Below are 14894 nucleotides of genomic sequence, written 5' to 3'. Positions count from 1 at the left end.
GGTGGCACCCATTTTTGCAACAAAATATTTGAAAAATTTTTGAGTAAATATGGTGTCACTCATAAAATCTCTACCCCCTATCACCCCAGACGAGTGGTCAAGTGGAAGTGTCTAACCGAGAGATCAAGCCGATTTTGGAAAAGGTGGTAGGTGTCAGTCGGAAAGACTGGTCTGTAAGGTTAGATGATGCTCTTTGGGCATATAGGACTGCTTTTAAAACACATATAGACACTACACCATATAGGCTACTGTTTGGTAAGCATATCATTTACCTGTAGGGTTAGAGCATCAGGCATACAGGGCAACAAAAGCACTAAACTTTAACTTTACTGATGCAGGTGAAAGACATCTACTTCAATTAGATCGGTTGGAAGAATTCCGGAATCTAGCATATGATCTCGCATTATCATACAAGGAGAAAACAAAGAGGGCGCATGACAGGAGAATCATCGAAAGAGAATTCAAGGAAGGCGAAAATGTCCTACTCTACAACTCCCGGTTGCGGCTGTTTCCCGGAAAATTGAAATCGCGATGGTCTGGTCCATTCGTGATTTCTAAAGTATACCTATCGGGAGCTGTAGAACTGCAAGATGGAAATGATGGGAAATTTACGGTCAATACCCAGCGACTGAAGCACTACATGGGTGGCACGATTGAGCCACAACTTGGAATCACCCGGTTCCAGGACAATCTGAACTGAGACTGACCGACAGTCATGCTCTCGACTATAAATTGAGAACTACCTCTCTTTCTCTTATCTTGTACTTAATTCGATTTTATTATTTTTAGTTTCTTTATAATTTTTTTTAAAAATAAAAATAAAAAAATAAAAGGGGAAATCCGGAGAGTGTTCGCGACCAAGCGGTAAGATTTTACCGCTCGAGCGCGAACGCCACTGCACAAAACAAATTTCCAGTGCAGTCGGCGCTCGGGCGGTAAAATTATACCGCTCGGGCGCTACTGCACGATAAATCGCGAATCCCCTTTCCCTTCCCCCATTCTTCACACCAATTTTCGAATCCCTGGCACAAAATTTCGCCCCTTTTCGTTTTTTTGCAGCAAATTCACTCCCACATCGGGATTCAAGCACCGTGGGCGAACTCTTCATTAAGCATCAGACATCTCCTGCTCTCCGGTCATCTTCTAAAAGACACGGTCATTCACCATCTCCGTCATCTACCACGATGGCACCTAGAAACTGAAAGGTATTCCCAGCTCCTCTTCATCTTCGTCTTTTGATAGAACTCGCTTTGTAAATGAGACGACTCGAGCTCGGTATGAGCATGAAAAAATTCATCGAAACCCGATTTCCGAGAGGGGATTCCGTAAGAAATTGGAGGATAGATACTTGGCACCTATTGTGGGTTTGGAGAATCGGGGATGGGAAAAATTTGGTGAACAACCCAAGGCGGCGGTGGTTTCAGTAGTTAGGGAATTCTATGCCAATGCGGGTGAGAGGACGGACGATAAAGCTTTTGTTCGAGGGCGCCTTGTTCCGTTTGATTCTATCACGATTAACTCCTTTTAGAAACGGATGATGTTGATGCCTCTTCATTTGAGGCATTGGTTGCTGCCCATTATTATAGTGAGATACTCGGGACTTTGTGTCTGACAGGGGCGACCTGGAAACCAGTAGGGGGACCACCGAGTTTTTTGACGAGCGATATTTGCAGACTGATGTTTCCCTTTGGTATCTGTTCTTGTCTAGGAGGATGATGCCGGTATCCCACAAAAGTGAGGTACAAAAAGAGCGGGAAGTGGTGCTCTATGCTTTATCACAGAACTATGCCATCAACGTGGGAAAGCTCATCAACTCTCAAATCATGGTGAGCATTCGTAATAGCCATGTCGGGCTTTTCTTTCCCACTATCATATCCAAGCTGTGTGCAAGGACGGGGCTAGTATTCCGAGATGACGAGGAATTGCAGCAATCGATGAAGCCCATTTGTGTGGAGAACATGCAGCGTAAGAACGCGAAAAGACAGACAGACTTCCCTGCTCTTGAGGGGGATACCGGTGGATCGAGCACCGCCGCCCCACATCGCTCCTAGCCCCAAAGACGATCCCAAAACTAAATAATGGATGAGACTATTGCATTTATGACTCACCAAGATTGCGTCAACACGAGCTTCAATGAACACTTTGCTTATGTCGAGTCTATGATGCGCACGATGCTCGTCCAAGGGGGTGTAGACCCAGGGACCATACCACCACCTCCGCTGTTCGTTCCCCCTTACCATTTTTAGTATGACTATTATCAGCAGGGGGATGCATCAGGAGTGCCACCACCGGAACAAGATGAGGATGAGCCTTGATCGGGGGAGTTTACTGTTCCCTTTCTTTTTGTTTCGTTTGTTTACTGCATTATTTTTGTGTTCTTATTGTTGTTTAATTCTGTCATTAATTTTTGCATGTGTTTATGTGTCCTGCATCTGTGTTTGCATTTATTTGTTTCAGTCTTTTGTGCAATGGGGACATTGCACACACTTAGTATGAGGGGGTCATTTCGTTGTGTACTGCATGTGTCCATTGATGGTGAAACAAGTAGATTGGTAGCTGATGATGATATTGGATTAATGAATTGCATGTTTCTTAGTCTTGCCACTCATTATGAACACCCCGATAGCATGAACTGTAAGTTTTTCTTGATGCACATATAGTGGGTTTTGGTAGTGGTGTCAATGACATTCAAGTTTAAAATAAGTTGTGAGGGAAACTGGAAAAACATAAGATGCGATTAGAACTTGAATGAAAGTATGTTGAAAGGAGTGACTGACCAGTAGCATGAACTCGAGTAGAAAATCAAAGTACACCTCAAATAACCTTCATCCCAATCACATACCATATATTCCGAGCCTAGGGAGTACGCACGAGAAAACTATGTACTTAAAAAGAAAATGTGAGAAACAAAAGGGGATCTAAGTGTGGGGAAGCCACAAAGGGATGAAATCCTATCCCAATGCTAAAAAAGATGGAGATGTAAGGCGTTGAGGAATGTCAGACAAAATTTCTGACAATTGCATAGTGAAAAGGATCTACGTACTCCCAATATTTTTGAACCACTTGAGCACTTATGGATATTGACTCCATAAATCTTGTTGTAAAACTATGAAATTCTACCACTGTGTGTTTACTGGTTGATCTCGAATAGAAACAAAACTCAGGAGAGAGAAACTTGCAATGAATTGTTGATTCGACGATCCACATAATTTGCGAATAAAACTATCTGAAGCACAAACTAGTAAAACCCACAGCACACACACACGACCACACTTTCTGGCAAAATAAAATGTTTTGTGGTGTTTTGAAAGGGGTGTTAATGGATGTTGTGATATGACTAATTGGATGTGGCTCACAAACCCGCTGAGACATGAGATGTCAGTCTGCTGTTTCGCCATCGGTTGAGTTGTTTTGATACTTTTACTTTATGTTTTGTTTCGTGTCTTGGGTGTGGTCTGTGACCTGTTTTGCTTGAGGACAAGCAAAAGGTTAGTATGAGGGGGTTTATAGGTGTCATTTTTACGTGTTTTATTGCATTAGTTTTGTGCGTGTTTGCATTGTGCATGCATACATTTCATTTACATTTCGTTTGTTTTACAATTAACCTATGCATATGATAGTGTCTCACTTATATGTGATGAATCTGCAGGTAAATTGACCGAAGAGTCAAAATCGGGACAGAAGTGCGAAGGCCACAAAAAAGTAGCAGAAAAGCTTGCGCCCGAGCTGTAGAATCTTACCGCTCGAGCGCGAGTGTTGCTTACAAGGCGCCTGGGACAGAAGAGTTGGCGCCTGGGCGGTATAATCTTACCGCTCGGGCGCGAGATGTGCATAACGAAGACTGATTTTACAGAGAAGTTGGCGCTCGGGCGGTAGAATCTTATCGCCCGAGCGCGAGTGCCGCACTTAACAAGCAAATTTACAGAGAAGTTGGCGCTCGGACGGTAGAATCTTACCGCTCGAGAGCCACTCAATTTTAGAAAGATTTTTTGGCTGATTTCTTCCAAAATTTTCTGGAGGAGGATGCTATGGTAAGGATATGGACGAGATTTTGGGAATTGAGACATCATTGAGAGTAGCCAAGGAAGGAAAAAAAGAGAAAGAGCTTGGAGCAAAGTTTTGGATAGAGATTCAAAGATTTTCGGACACCGTTCCTCCCACTTTCGTCACGAATAGTATTTCTAATCTAGTTTTTATCATTTAAACATTGTTGTGTTTATTTTTACTATGAATTCGAGTAGCTAACCTTACATTTTTGTTGGGATTAAAGGGGATCCTACCCCGTAACTGATTTAGTTAATTCATATTTCAATTTTTGATTTATTCTTGATTATGCTATTGTGTTATCGTGTTGTTAAGGCGTAGCTAACTTTAATAACAAATTTTATATCGCGAGTGAGTTCAAAAGAATAGCTTGTGATAGGAACGAGTAGCATAGTCCGTTGATTTACAATTTACATAGAAATATGAAATTGGATACGCGCCGATAGTCATAATACGGTAGGGTAAAAACTAGGGGATTTCATAGATCGATATACGATTCACTCTCGATAAATAATTAAAGAATTTTAATTACTTCACTGAGTAGAATTAGTTTGGCATAGCTCGAGAGGGCGTGTTCAGTTTAATAGGAAATCTTTTCGGAAGTGTAAATCACTATCGAACGAATTAAGTAAATAGCGAGGGGTAGGTGAACTGAAATTCCCAACAAAGTCATTTCTCATTGAATTTTAATTAACCATTATAGATATTATACTTCATTATTTAATTCTTGAACCTTTCTTATTTGCATTTTTATTTTAACATAGTAGTAATAAATAATCATTCGAACTGAAAATAAAAATTGCCAAATACAGTCTCCAGTGGAACGATTCTCATACTCTAGTACATTATATTATATATAACTTGACATCGTGCACTTGCGATTATTTCGAGCTTGAATATTATTAAATTTTGACCAAAATCTTTATAGTGTTTTGCTCGATCAAGTTTTTAGATAACTTCCTCATCTTCACTACCATCAAAGGAGCTTTTTGTTTTGGAAGGATTTATTCCGCCCATTTATTTTTCCTTCTTCTACAACCAGAACTTCTTGATCCCATTTCTTCCTGAAGGATTTACTCTCTTCTATGTGTTTACTTTTCTTGTCATAACTTATCTTCTCCTTATCATACTGTTTCTTCTCATCCTTTTTGGTCTTGATGCAACTAGCAATGAAATGTCCAGTTTTTTCATAATTGAAGCATACATTATCATAGTCTTAAAAGCTTTTCTTGTAATGTGCATTCAGTTAGGATTATGAAACTTCCCATGATTTTTCCGCATAAATTTTTCGAATTTCTTAATGAATATTGATAACATCATTGCTCAATTGTTCGACTTAATTCTCAGATGATGATGGTTTGCCAGTGGTTGCTGCTAGAGCCTTAGTCACTTCAGGAACTCAAACTTCTCTTGTTCTGGTCTCAAGCTCAAAATCATAAGCTTTTAAGTAGCCAAAGAGGTCATGAAATTCCAATTTTTTCAAGTATTTTGATTTCATCATTTCAATGGTCTTCACATTCAATTCTCCTAGCAGAGCTCTCATTACTTTCATATAATCCTTGCCGAGATTGCTCAATTCAATCACAACATTACAAAATCTTTCATCGATGTCACTCGTAGATCTACAGGCTCCATTTTCATTCTTTCAAATTTGTGCATTGCTACAGTCAACTTGTTTTGTTTAGTTTTATCATTTTCCTCACACAACTGAGTGAGTTTTCCTAGAATTCCTTGGCAGAAGAACACGTTTGATCTTGCTGAAATTATTCTTATCGAAATTTTTAGAAAATATTTCTTTGGACACATTGTCCATATTTGGGTCAATATAAACTCTCTCTGATGCTACTTGTTAGGATGAGCAAGGTGTTTACAGAGTGGTGGGTGGGATTGAACACCTCTGAAAATTTTCTGCTGACTAGCTTTAGGTTAAATCAATTCTATCTGAACCCATCCAAGATACAAGTTAGGAAGTTGGTTAGAGATATGCGCATAAATAGACTTGTGATCTCAATTGAACAATTAAAGATACTTTTACCGAAATCGACAGAGTTAGACCGATAAGAATAAAATGAGACAAAAAATTGTTTTTGGAAGTTCGAAGGTGGTGTGATCCTTCTGTATCTCTCCTTCTTCTATTTTCAGAAATATTCACACTAGAAGATTTTAGAATTACGAGTAATTTGCAACAAACCACTTTGGATCGGACTTATCACACTTGCCAATCGAAACTCATAGTCTATCTCTCTTTGCTCAATTTTGCAGAAAAACCCCTCGCAATTACAAGTATTATGAAACGAATTCAATTGCACATAAAGATCCTCAAATGATCAGATATTACAAAGTAAATGGTGTGTTTTTTTTTCTTCGGCTTGGTTAACATAAAATAATTGGCAAAATATATTTTAAAACATTGTATTGATTCACCAGACCCTTCAAAGGTTTAATGTCGATTTTATTTATAGGAGAAAATAAAACATTTCAAATTTGAACGGCTTTAAACTACCCGTGGTATTTGGTGCGATGTGTCCCGGATATTTTGGTATGCTTCTTGAGATCGAGTTGTTTGTTTGAATAAATATCTAAAAGAGTTGTCTTGACAAAGAATCGGCAAGGCTTGACAATTTGGTAGGGCTGCCGAGTTCTCTGAATGAACATATCCTCTTGAGTTTAATAATTATTCATTTTTCATGGTTAGAATGATCCACAAAGTACTTATCAGGCTTGGTCAATATTTTGTAAATTCAACAACTTAATTGTCATCAATTTCAATACAATACCTTTTGCCCTTAGATATATATATATATATATATATATATATATATATATATATATATATATGTTAAAAACTTAAATAATAAATAAATAAGATATGATCATAATAAATAAATTATAAATAAGTTATTTACTTGATACTTTTTGTTAGGATCGAAAATGAAATTTAATGAGGGTGAATAAATTTATCTCAAAATATTTCAGTTGTATTTGTAATACTGAAATTTTGTTATTGTCAGTTGAGTTCTCAGCAAGCCAATCAGTGTGAAATATGCGAAAGTAGTTTTACTGGTATGGATGACCTCCTGGGAAGTTCTCATCCATCAAGCTGTTGACGTTGCGTCGCTTGATCTGGTTAACTAAGTGGGCCGTAAAAGAGAGAAACCAGATCTAAACGAATAATAATATTTCTATTAGGGATAAGGCCGATGGTAGAGAAAAAGTAAGACTGGTTTTTATGGGATATGAGACAGTACCAACAGATATGCACACACCTCTCCTTGGACTCATGGGCCTAACTGTCCGACCCATTAGCACTCAAGTAGGTGCATTCTGCGCTGCTACAAATATAAGAAAATAAAGTTGCGCTTTGGGTAACAGCTATTACTTTTGGCATAGTGATAAACGCTTGATTCTAAAAACAATACTTTTTGTCCTTGCACGTAATTGCGTGCATATAACTCTTTTGAAATACATTGACTTTTTTATTATAAATAATTTTCATGTTATTTTCAAGACTTCCAAGTTGAATTAAATTTTCAAAAGTTTAGATTAGGATAAAATAATATTGGGCAATTATTTTTTTAAAAAAAAGCAGATAAAATATGATAATTAGTATATAATATAGGGAATATTTTTAATTAATTAAATATATAATATAAATATATAATTAGTAAATAGTAAGACATTAAGTCTAAGTAGTATATAATATGGGGCATAGTTTTGGCACTATATATTATCAATATGCGCGTTGATCAATTATTTAAAAGAGTGCTAATATAATGCTCGATATTGCTAACATGCACGCTAACATAGTGCAATATATTGTTAACATCATGTGCGCGTATCATTGTTCAAAATTATAAAAGAAGCAAATATATTACATTAAATTTGAAATCTGCTGACTTTCGTATAGATATATGCTTATATATAAATAATACTATTTCCCGAGTAAATGCTAAAATAATATATCTATATTTTAAAATTTATTTAATAATTAGTTTTTTTAAAAAAAAATAATTAGTTTTTTTTTTAAGGAAAAACCGCCTCCCCTTAATAAAATGTCGAACTCCGTCACTGGATGGTAAGATGAAGCAATAACTAAAAGATAGTATAGAATTAAATAAGTTTAATTCATATTTAAAGTCCTCATATTTTCATACTAAAACATTTTCCGTCATAAACATTTCGATACAATACTTTTTGTCCTTGCACACGATGCGTTCAAATAAAATAAATTTTGAAGACATAAATTTTTTTATGCTAATTAAATTTTATTTATTTTCAGGACTAATACGTTAAACTAAATTTTCAAAAGTTAATATTAAGATAAAATAATATTTAGCAATTACAATTTTTTTAAAAAAAAAAAACATAAGATGTAAATTATAGATAAATTACAGATAAATATTTTACGTTATTAATATAAGGATATAATTGTTATTGTTATTTTCATTTCGAATTCACAAAATTAATTGAAAGTTAGTTAGTATATAATATGGGGTAGATTTTTATTATATATATATATATATATATATATATGGGGTAGATTTTTTAATTTATATATATATATAAGGATATAGCTTTACTAAATGATATAGCTGGTGGCCACGATGCAACTCAAATCTTTTAAAAAGCACAACAGCTCAAGCATCACGTTTCGATTGTTTTACCCAACATGGACAATTATTGTTCTCAACAATACATTCACAATAATTGCACTTCTTTCTATCAATAAAAATCGAATTAGTGACATTGGCTATGATACCAATTGTAGGACCGATTGTGATTGTTTTACTGAAAGTTACCGCTTGTAGTAATTGTGCAAATCAATTTTTTTAAATCGCACAACAGTTCACGTTTTGATTGTTCTACGAAAAATATTGCACACAATAATATATATTTTAAATATATAAATTAATAAATAGTAACATATTAACGTCCAATTTAAATGTAATCTTAATTTCGTTTCTTTGATTTGTTTGAATGTCGATCGTCAAAAACTTCTTTTCAATTTTACAGTGATTTATGCTCAGAGGCTTCTCCGATTTAGGCAGAGTTAAATGAAAAGAATTCATAAGGTATTTTGCTCGACGAGTGGAAGAATATCACCAAAACAATCTTATAGGGAACATCCCAAAGCGCATGATTGTTAAAATCGTAAACATCGACCTGAAAATCGAGCACCAGGAATGCTCTAGCACCTGTAGTTCTTGCCATCGTGTATAAATATTTAAGGTTGCTAATGGTGTGCAAGGTTAAACTTTCGGATCAACTTCAACTTCTGATCAGGTTTGGATATGGGAAAGGTTTCCAATATGCGTTACGGTCAAGGCCTAATTTGATGCTTCTTAGTGACACAAAAATGGCTAAATGGGATTCATTACAATTAGATGTCAAGATGTGTTTGAAAAATTGGCATGGAAGATATAGCCAACATGAAAGTGAAATTTGTGCGATCTAGAGAAAAAATTGCTTTGCATATAGAAAGATAGTGTTGAAATAACTTTGTTTCTTTTATTATTCATGATGATATCCGGGTGAATCGGGTAAGTTAGGTCGGGGCAATCCACCGGATGATGATTTCTTTTTTTTAGGGAAAGTGAGTAACGAAGAAGATATATGTGATGAAGATATTTTCTGAATAGTATGTCTGCAACCGTGACTTGAGAATAAGAAAATGAACTCGTGCATGGGCTTCGGAAGAGTGTCTGGCATGGCCACTCCGATGCTTAAGTCAACAGGTGAAGAATAAGGGTAAAATAGCTGTATATGTGTGAATATACGTGATTGCTTGAGAATTCAAAATTCCAGAATCTGTAAATGAGAAGTATATCTGCTATTTATCGAAGGAAATATCATGATTACCTAATTTTCAGTGCCCACCTGCTAAGTATAGTAAGGCGGCTGCCCATACCCTGCTTCTGATGACTTCTATGACACGCCAAACTCATGTAGTTCTGACAGTGATGATTGCCAAGAACAAGGTAGCCCACACTGATACACTTGAGTGAGGTGCGCTTCTCGAGGTAGCCCGAGTAAAAAGTTCCCAAAAGCTTGCATGAGAGCCCCGGCTCCTGATTTCTATGGGAGAAAATGTTTCGGGCATCCCCCTTCCCGGCTGCTGAAAAAAGCATTCTGTATATTGACTCTTGTTTGGGCTATCCATTTAGTTTCCCGGGTCATCCATGACCCGGGCTCTTATGGGGTATCACCACCCATCCCTTAAATAGTCGGGCTAGAGTTTACTCGCTGTCCCGATCAGTCATGCTTGGGCTTCGATAGAAAGAAATCAATTCAGATTCATAAAAGCATCGGGGGCTTCAAATATCCCAGAGATGGGATGAGGTGCCGGGAGCCTCGATCTCCCAGACTTTAAATAAGATGCCGAGGCCTCATGTCTCCCGGATATTGAATAAGATGCTGGGGCCTCATGTCTCCCGGACTTTGAATATTCTTGTCGTTTAGTATTCTCGGGCAGTCGGGCTGATGTCATGATGAAGTTTGCCCTAGAATTCCAGCCGTTCGAAACATTTCGCATCTCGAGAATATGATAAGTCTAATGTTTCGATATCCGTGCACGTCCTTTCACCTATCTACAAGATTTCCAAGATGCATCCTATTCATCCGATTCATCTTTAGATCAACGGTGAAGATCACCCCCCTTGCCTATTTATAATAACCCACCATCTTCATTTGTCACTTTCTGAATTTCAAATTCTCTCTAGATTTCTCGCTTTCTCCGACGTGCAGCACTTCTATACTCTGGCGATCTCCCCACGATCAAGCCTTCATCTCCGATCTATTCTCATAAGTTCTTTTTACCTTTCTTACAAATGTCGAACTCCACTTCATTCACCTCATGGGCGAATGCGCAGGGTTCATCGGAGTATGAGCCACCTGCGGTTCGCTCCGATACCTCCTCTTCCCCTCCCCCCAAAATTTGTTTGACTATCCCTCCTCAGAAATCCAAGAAACCGAGGGTTAAGCCCTTTATTGCGGGCCCCTCTCGAGCTTCTAAGAAAGGAAAGGCAAAGCACTAGCCCCCATCCTACCCTTCTCTGAGGCCTCGAGTGCCCCGTGGTTTTCTATCATGGCAAGCACTCTTCATCCCGAGGCCGAGGAGGAGATTAGAACCATAGGATCTATCCCTTCTTCCTTCTCCAATCCATCCTTATTCACGGCCCTTCGGATATACATGAATTTCGAAAAAAAACATACGATAATCGTATCAAGAGGTTAGTGATATAGTCATCACTGAGTAACTGGGGCCGTTCGAGCATATACATTACAAATATACATGAATTTCGAAAAAAACATACCATGCATAACATGATACATTTAATCAACATAAGCATATCTTGGACAAGACACTGAGATTCCTCTACTTTCCATTGTTTACTGATATCAGTCCTTAATTTTTACTGCTCTGAAGGGACGAGGCCGTATAACAGTTGCAATCCCATAGTGTAAGGGTCATAACATATCTCATATTGCGATTCACACCCATACCCAATTGAATCTTCACATTGCCAACACATAAAACATACGATAATCGTATCAAGAAAGGGGGTATAAGAAGAATTGTACTCGACCAAATTTTTGAAAAAACGAAAATGCATTAACGAAAATCATCCTTTTAAAACAAGATCACTTACTTTAATTCTCGATTGAAGAAAATGTGATTACGGTTTGCTTAGATTTCTATAATTCGATACCAAATAGCGGGCAGCACTTTGACAGAAAAATTAGTCGCCTTGCAGAATCTTTTGCGTCTTATTGAATCGTTGGATCGGACTTAAACTTTCACATTAAGTTCATAAGTAAGTAAACTAATTTATGAACAGTGGTGATCGGGTTTGAAGACATATTGTCATGTTTATGGACGAAAAACTATATACATACTATACTCGATTAAAATATGAGTAGTTTTCTTGCGAAGGTTATATGCAAAAAACTAACAGTTGATTTGACTGAGGTGTAAATTTTGAATGAGAGCTTCTAATATTTATAGAGGGGTGATTGTTATCCAGATCGTGTATTATCTTCTCGTTTAAATTTTTGAATTATATTTTGAATCTAGGATAAATTATCATCTTTTATCTATCTCATTATCCTTATCTAAATATACATATATATTCATTATCTCTTATCCTATATCTTTATCTTATACTTTATTTCCCAAATTTCGAAATTATATACCCAAAAATTCGAAATACACATATACATAATTGTATATATCCAGTATCTCCTTATTTAAATTTTTTGATCATGACCTATTTATATATCCCAAAAACCGAAATATAGGTATATTATCATCTAAAATTTGAACTCTTGGATAACTGTACACAAAGATTTAATTATCTCACACAACTTAATATAATCTCGAATGAAGAAAAACTTGATAACTTAATACTAATTTCTAGTACAAAAATAATACACCGAGTTTGAATTTGCGGGTTTTACACATGGGGCTGAGTAGCTTATGAAGCGAGAGGATTGCATTACACGGTTGTCTGAGAACCTTATGTACATCATGTCAATGAAGTTTATACATTTTGGCAACGTTATGCACATTTATTTGAATTCGTGTTTTAATACATTAGTCTGAGGATCAAATATTTTATGGTTTCAAGTTTTACTTGCATAAAGAATTTTTGGCGTTTCCATATAAGAATCGCGTGATAGTCGAATTTTAGTATTTTTTTTTTGTTCAAGGAGATTTTATACAAGTTTTGAGTCATAAGATTTTTGAGACATTTGGATGCATTGAATGAGTTTAAATGGTATATCATTATTATATTAGATTAGCTAGATAGGTTTTTCAAACTTTGAGAAAGAACAACAAATCAAAATATTCAAGTGGTTATTTATGTGGAGCGCTTTAGAAAGAAAACATTACACGATATCTAAAGATCAAGTGGTAAATAATAAAACTGACATTTATTAAATTTTACACAACCATTATATTATACTGTTACAATTTTATTGTCATACAAATAACATTATAGAATGGAAATTATAAATTAATAAAATGAAACAAGAAAAACTACGTCTTTCTGTATCTGTAATATTAAACGCGGGAGCAGCTTTTGCCATCGGACAGAAGAGAAGAACTGAACTGAAGCTGTGAGGAAACCAAATCAAACACCAGCAAATTCTCCTCCGATTGATGAGTTCCTATAATGATCGAAGTCGTCGGCCACGCGGTTTGAGGCTTTGGCCTTGACTCACCTTCCACAAATCCAAGGCACGTTGTTTTCTGATCGATTTCAACCATTGAATTTGCTCCATTGATCCTCCAATATGCATCAGTTCCAGGCAAAACCAGATCAATGGTAGGCACCACAGGCCCTGCTGCTGCCTTAGGAATCGAGCTCGAGCTGAAACAAGCCCTGAACGGCGCCACAGCAGCCACGCTTTTGATCTTCATGTCGGAGGCCGCTTTAACGAAAGCACGAGCCAAGGGTTTGTAAATGGACGGGTGAAGAGCGGTGTAGTTTTGTAATGTGCTGATTTTAGTGCCACCATTGCCATCTTTGTCGATGGAGAAGTAAGAATCCTTCACGGACAGTGTTTCTCCATTGACCCTAATGGATTTCACGTCGATAAAATACTCTACCGACTGCTCGCCGGCGATGAAAATTGGTGAAGTGCTTACAGGATTTATGATCAAAGGAGTAGTCTTGAGCAAATGGGATACGTCCGATTTACTCGACAAGGAGACGTCCCCGATCGACAACTTACCCAATCCCGACGAGGGTAGGCAAAGAGAGAACTTATCAGGCAAATTCATCTTCCCTGTCACTTGTTTATGCAAAGAAATTTGAGTTTTGGAGAGACCTACCATGCCAATAGCCCCACTGGCCAGGCCCTGAATAAAATCGTTGCTCATGCAAGAGAAAATGAATTTAGGCACTTGTGCATTGTCTCTAGTATACAATGTGTCCTCATAGAATCCTTCTCCAGCTAGCACACCTTGGAATTGGTTGAAATTGGAAGAGCCACATGTGTTGTTGGTGCAGCCGGGGCGTGGGCCGGAACCGTTGCACTCCACGATGCATCCCGACCCCTTGGCAAGCTCGCATTTGCTCGAGTCACAAAGGATCGGTGAATACGAGTTCGAGGCGTAATTGTCGCAGCCGAACCACAAGAAGTCGCCCCCTAGGTCGATGACTGCGTTTATATCGGCACGGTTGCTGCCCATCTGGAGGGTGGTGTAGTGTTGCAGCGTTTTCGAGTCCTTCCGAACGGGAAGGTGTAGACCAGTTTGAGCATTTGCGGAAGAAACGAGAATGGCGAGCAAGACAAGAAATGAGTAACCGTGAGAACCCATTGTAACAAAGTTGGATTTGGTTGTTTTGTGGATGAAATGAGATTGTGGGATCGAGTATTTATAGGGTTTTGAGAATGTATAATGGATCATGCTATATTTGGCTAAATGTCAAAGCAGAGAGGTCTTAAATGGCTGCCGAGGTTGGCGTTGAATGAATGAGATAAGAATTGATCAAGAAACCCGCCCTCTCTTTTGCAAGCTGTAATTCTTGTTTCTCGACCCAAAAAGGAGTTGTAAATTCAGCACATAGTTTAATTTATTTATTTATTTTTTTGGTTTTTTATATAGTAGTAACTAGCGAAAGTTTTTATATTAAATAATTAATGAAAAACTACTCTTCGGATATTTATATTGAAAGATATAAAATTAAATGTTGATAATTGAATATATACTTGGGGAGAGGGCAGTACACTAAGAATAGATCAAGAAATGGCCAACCAAGCTCAAAGTTTAATTATTTATCTCCAATTTTTCAGAAAATTTTAAAAAAATTTCTTTTTAGACTTATACAATTATTTAGTGG

The 14894-nt window shown here is 37.1% G+C and overlaps 1 protein-coding gene across 1 annotated transcript; it reads right to left on the bottom strand.

Annotated features, from left to right (window-relative positions):
* Positions 1-12959: 12959 nt before the first annotated feature.
* On the bottom strand, positions 12960-14420 carry LOC142506225 (putative aspartic proteinase GIP2). Its single transcript, XM_075619410.1, has one exon. It carries the CDS (start codon positions 14369-14371, stop codon positions 13109-13111), a length of 1263 nt encoding a protein of 420 aa, XP_075475525.1. The 5' UTR covers positions 14372-14420; the 3' UTR covers positions 12960-13108.
* Positions 14421-14894: the final 474 nt, after the last annotated feature.

The sequence above is a fragment of the Primulina tabacum genome, chromosome 10, assembly GCF_025594145.1.
Source record: "Primulina tabacum isolate GXHZ01 chromosome 10, ASM2559414v2, whole genome shotgun sequence".
In the NCBI taxonomy this organism is placed as follows: domain Eukaryota; kingdom Viridiplantae; phylum Streptophyta; class Magnoliopsida; order Lamiales; family Gesneriaceae; genus Primulina; species Primulina tabacum.
This window is presented reverse-complemented; position numbering and strand designations above follow the sequence as displayed.

Bases quoted from the DNA above. Each gene is read 5' to 3' on its own strand.
- LOC142506225 (XM_075619410.1), bottom strand. From the start codon at position 14,371: ATGGGTTCTCACGGTTACTCATTTCTTGTCTTGCTCGCCATTCTCGTT.